Source organism: Fukomys damarensis, unplaced genomic scaffold (genome assembly GCF_012274545.1).
Source record: "Fukomys damarensis isolate Sample0158 unplaced genomic scaffold, DMR_v1.0_HiC HiC_scaffold_34, whole genome shotgun sequence".
NCBI classification, from domain to species: Eukaryota; Metazoa; Chordata; class Mammalia; order Rodentia; family Bathyergidae; genus Fukomys; species Fukomys damarensis.
In genome coordinates this window covers 22,076,403-22,081,936 of record NW_022900946.1, presented here as the reverse complement: position 1 = coordinate 22,081,936, position 5,534 = coordinate 22,076,403, and the positions used below count along the sequence as shown (strand labels likewise).

Here is a 5,534-nt window from a genome sequence, read left to right as displayed (position 1 = left end):
GGGCTACGACTGGAGCCTGGTGCCGATGCCCGTGCGTGGCGGCGGCGGCGGCGCGCTAAAGACCAAGCCGCATGTGAAGCGACCCATGAACGCCTTCATGGTGTGGGCACAGGCGGCGCGCCGTAAACTGGCCGACCAGTACCCGCACCTGCACAACGCCGAGCTCAGCAAGACACTGGGCAAGCTGTGGCGGTGAGTGCGTTCCTTCTAGCCATCCAGGACCAGGCGCCGGGTGCGGGGGACCCCGTTGGGTAGAAGGCAACCCGGGAGTTGCATCCTGGAGCGCACTCTTTCTGGGGCGCCCTGCTGAGGGACTCCAGTTGTGCACGGCTGAGCCCTAACTAGCCTGCAGAGCACCGGGGTAGACATCAGCTGCGCACTTAGAGCCTGCCTGTCCTTCGAAAGTGAAGGAACCCGAGACTCCCACTACCCACGAGGAGGGAGTCTAGGAGGTCTTTGGGCTGATGCAGTCCCCACAACTTCTCTCCTTCCCCTGCCATCTCTGCTCCGACGCAAGGAAGGAGTGGGCGAAGAGAATATGGCAGGGGCTTTGTGCACACTTTTATGTAGTGAGGTCAGCATATGCAGAAAATGGCCAGCAGCCATGCAGAACTTGTGTTTTGGGCAGCCCCTCTACCCTGTACTGTCTTCATGTTTCTCGAATAGCGAATGGTCACTCAGAGTGTGCCTGTCCATCGTTCCTGCCTTCTGCCTGGCTGTGCACACAGCTCTTGGGCTCTGTGGACTGGATAGGACACCCCCTCCACCCGTACACAATGCTGAGCCCTCCCCCCACTGGCTTGGACAGGCACCTGGATTGTGCTTTTGCCTCTGGGAGCCTGGGAGTGGAGGACAGCAAGCCCAGCCGCGTCCTTCAGCACAGTCCATCGGCACAGTTCCCGGGAAGCTTTGCTTTTGTCCGCAGGCCTGCAGTTCTCCGTTGATGCTGCCCACCTCCCCCACCTCCCTGAGAAAGTCCTACTGGGAGAACACACACAGGCTTGGGGGGGGAGCAAAGGAGGAAAAGAGGAGGAAGAGGGAGTTTGAGTCTGCTCTTTGACTACAGTCAGAACACATACCTCCTCTAATGGGCCCTGCAGGGTCTAACCTGCCTGTCTCTTAGAGAGAGTTTATTGCCTGGGGCCCAAGAGGGACCAGTGATGTGCCACAGCTTCTCCTGGTGGAGGGTGTGCTGGTCCTCTCCAGTGCCCTGGCCTGTAGTCCTGGCTGTCTTTGCCAAGCCAGCTGCCAGGGTAGTGTACATGCCAGTGCTGGCCGGACCATAGTCCTGTGCCATGGTGCCATGGCTATCCCCACCCCTGCTGTGCCCTGCAGCTTGCTGAGTGAGAGTGAGAAGCGTCCATTCGTGGAGGAGGCTGAACGACTTCGTGTCCAGCACAAGAAGGACCATCCAGACTACAAGTACCAGCCACGCCGGAGGAAGAGTGTGAAAACTGGTCAGAGTGACTCAGACTCGGGGGCTGAGCTGGGCCACCACTCCAGTGGTACCATGTACAAGGCGGACACAGGCCTCAGCGACACACACCACCACGGCGACCACACGGGTGTGCTCTGGGGCCCTTGGTCTGGCAGGACCCATGGGGAAGGGACAGAGGGCCTGAGCTGGGGGGTGGGGGTGTTCATTCTAGAGTAGGCATCCTCGAGAAAGCCAGATGTTCCTGGGTACCTGGAAGAGACCCTCAAAGCCCCCACTGCAGCTGTTTGGGATGTACACAGGAGCCAGAGAGTAGGACTGCTTTGCTCATTCCTACTCTGAGGTGGATGTTTTCAGCCAGACTCATCCATATTCACACGCCCAGGCACAGGGTGAGCTGTGCCAGCTGCAGAATCGGGCTTATGGGTGGAATCCCAGCACCCAGGCAGCCTTGGTCACGCTGGATGGAGCTTGTGAGCCCAAGTGCTTAGCTATGGCAGGGAACACAGGATTTGTGTGGATTCATTCAACTTTGTTGAGTGTATCCCAGGAGCACCCAGTTAATATGCTTGCTAGATCTGGGGGGTCTGGGCCAACCGCCTTCCTTCCTTCCCCAAACTTGGCCTTCAGGGAGGGGCCAAGCGCCTTCTCATAGAACAGACCTTAATGGAATTTTCTCGTCTAGGGAGTGAGGTCTGGGTCTCACTTTGCAGGAATTTCTGGGAAGTGTAAGGAAACAAAAAGCTGTTGATCCCTACCTGTGGCAGTTAGCTGGGCTGCTGGCGTCAGCTGCAGCCCCACCCGGCCCCACAGAAGGGGCATTCATCCCTGCAATGTGCTCTATCCTCAGGCCAGACCCACGGGCCGCCCACCCCGCCTACCACCCCCAAGACAGACCTGCACCACCCAGGCACCACTGCTGGCAAGCAAGAGCTGAAGCTAGAGGGGCGCCGCCTGGTGGACAATGGGCGCCAGAACATTGACTTCAGCAACGTGGACATCTCCGAGCTCAGCAGCGAGGTCATCAGTGGCATGGATGCCTTTGATGTCCATGAGTTCGACCAGTACCTACCCCTCAATGGCCACTCGGCCATGCCCACAGAGCCCGGCCAGGCCATCGCCACTGGCACCTATGGAGGTGCCTCCTACTCCCACTCTGGGGCAGCTGGCGTCGGGGCATCCCCTGTGTGGGCCCACAGGGGGACCCCATCAGCCTCAGCATCACCCACTGAGGCAGGATCCCTGAGACCACATATCAAGACGGAGCAGCTGAGTCCCAGCCACTACAGCGACCAGTCACATGGCTCACCCAGTCGCTCTGACTACGGCTCTTATAGTACCCAGGCCAGTGTTACCTCAGCCACCCCCGCTGGGGCTGCTAGCTCTTTTGCCAGTGCACAGTGTGACTACACTGACCTGCAGGCCTCCAACTACTATGGCCCCTACCCCGGCTACCCACCTGGCCTCTACCAGTACCCTTACTTTCACTCCTCCCGCCGGCCCTATGCCTCACCGCTACTCAATGGGCTGTCCATGCCGCCTGCCCACAGCCCCAGCAGCACCTGGGACCAGCCTGTCTACACCACCCTGACCAGGCCCTGAGGCGCTGTGCATTGTGGGAGGCCAGTGTCGACAGAGGATGACCAGGTCTCCAGGGCCTCCCAGAGGGTGCGTACTAGCAAGGGAGCCAGTGTGGCCGTGCGTCAAGTGCCTGCTGAAGTCTGTGGGAAGCCAGGCTTTTGTCACCGGATGTCCTGTTGCCTCTAGATCGCCATGCTTTTACCAATGGACACTGTTGTTTCTTCTGCCTGAAGTGACTGGTGATTCCAAAACGGTTGGCCATTCAGTCCTTCCCAGAGGCCAGCACTTCCATTTTGCATCTAAGTAGATGAGAATTGACAGCCTCAGTGCAGAGGACAAAGGAGAAAAGGACCTGAGGTCCCTGAGATGAGTATGTTTTGAGGTGCCAGCCAGCTCCAATGCCAAGCACCCCTGAGACCAAGGGATGGTGTTTCTGCAGCAACAACATGTCTGTGGACCTCAGGCTGCATCCACTCGGGCATCTCGAACCAGCTGGGAGATCAAGGTATTCCTTGAACTCAAGAGTTCTTCTCGGCAAGGTTTGGTTCTGACAAACACTTTTCTTTTTGGTGTTTTTTTTTTAAATTTTTATTTTTAAAGCTTAAATGTGTTTGTTTTAAAAGTGGTTAAAGATGTATTTATGTTCTCTATTATTTTATCTTTAATTAATGACGTAATTTGTGCAGAGAGTAGGATTTAAGAGAGATGAAAGAAAGCTGGAAAAGCTTTGCTCGAGGGGCAGGAGGGGAAGTGGTGGCAAGTGCTCAGTTTTTTATTGCTGGGCTTTGGGAGGGCTGGAAGGACAAGGCTCTGCCCTGCAGTGTCTGATGGGAGTGGACTGCCTGGCACCGGCACCAGGTTGGGCCTAGAAGGCAGGACCCTGTTCCTAGCCACCAGTGTGCCAAGTGGTAGAAGACAGGAATTTCCTGCAAGTGGTAGAATCGCCATCATCTTGGCTCTTGGGCGATGGGCACCACCTACCAAGCTGTGAAACTAAACCTCCACTAAATGTCTTTAGGTTCCTAGTTTCAGAGAATAATACGTGATTTGCCTCCTGCTTCTGCTGTATGCTAAGCATATAATTGCCTACTTCATGGAAACTTTGTGCCTTTGAAATTTTGTAAATTTAAATACATTTGAGAAGTTGCTTCTTTTTACTTTTTCTATTTTTCTTACTTTTTTCTAGAGGAAAAAAAAAGCGTGTTTTTGTTTGTTATTTTGCGTATCTCTTTCTGGGGGTGGGGGTGGGAGCTGCAGCAAACTCATTTTTATGCAGTCTATTTTTTGGTGTCCGGTTTGGGAAGACTATTGCTGTCACTTGCCTGCTGCATTTCGCTACTTTCTGATCAAGCAGTGTGCTAACTTTTGTACAGTTCGATTTGATAAAATTAAAAGAAAATGCTTTTTATCTACATGGGCTGCGTTTTGTGCATTGCTTTCTGCGAGCCTGGGTAACTCTTGCAGAGTTTCCTGGCAAGGCTGAGATTAGGCTCTGCTGTGGATTTGATTGCTCTGAGCAGTTAGCGTGAGGAAGGCAGTGTGGCTTGGGAGAGCACCACGTAGATCCCCTAGGACAGGGGCAGCACTTCATCCCGGCTTTCTGGGGGTTGGGGTACTCATTAGGCAAAGTGGGTGCAGATGGATTGTCCACGCCATTGCCCTCCCAGGCAAGTCAGGGCTGTCCCTGAGTGTCTGTGCAGTGCTGCAGGCCCACGGCATTTTTCAGGCCCTGGCTCTGGGCCAGCCTGGGAGCGGATAAAAGCCGTCCTGCAGGAGCCGGGTGGAGTTGTCTGTGGGGAGGAAAGTTTCTAGGGAGAGGATGGTTGTGGGGAGTGGCAGCAAGTGGGGGCAGCGGAACCCTTGCCGAGCCTCCCCGTGCATGTGGCTGGTGGAGGCTTCACTGGGACAGGCAGGCCCACCAACGCATCCTCTTCTGGGCCTGGAGGTGGGAGGAGGATTAGGCTTTCTCTGGGAACCCAAAGAGGGAGGCACTGCGATGGGTGGCTGGGCAGGGGGCATCCAGCCCACCCCAGTCTTCCTGGCTGCCACACCCCTCACCTGACTCCCTGCCAAAGAGCAGCATTTGGGAAGAGCTGCCTAGATTTAGGAGAGTTCTCCAGGTCCAGGCCTGCCAAGCCTGGGGAGGTACTGTGAAAGCCAGGTTCACAGACTTCTACAGCCTTCACAGCCTGCTGCTTATATGCAAGTAGCCCAGTCTGTCCTGTGCCCAGACAGGGGCTGTCCAGGCCCATATGGCCTCAAATCTCTCACATTGATGAGCTGGACCAAGGAGAACTCCAAGCATCCGGCTCACTGACAAAGCCGCAAGGCCTCTTTGCTGTGCTGGACTCACTTTGGGGCTTGCCAGGTTCCCAAGGGCTGGGTGGCCCTGCAGGGTTTGTCTGGACTTGGCAGGCTCACAAACATTAACCCCTAGGTGCCTGGGCCCTGCTGTCTTGCTGATCAGCCCTGGCCCTAGTGTACATCCCAGGGGTCTTCCAACACCTGAGATTCAAGA

At 55.8% G+C, this 5,534-nt stretch overlaps 1 protein-coding gene across 1 annotated transcript; it reads left to right on the top strand.

Annotated features, from left to right (window-relative positions):
• Position 1: 1 nt before the first annotated feature.
• On the top strand, positions 2–4,195 carry Sox8 (SRY-box transcription factor 8; the record flags this gene model as incomplete). Its single annotated transcript, XM_010620788.2, has 3 exons — positions 2–192; positions 1,336–1,565; positions 2,286–4,195. Coding segments are annotated over 3 exons (1,173 nt in total), but the record flags the coding sequence as incomplete, so codon positions are not given.
• Between the last annotated feature and the right edge of the window lie 1,339 nt (positions 4,196–5,534).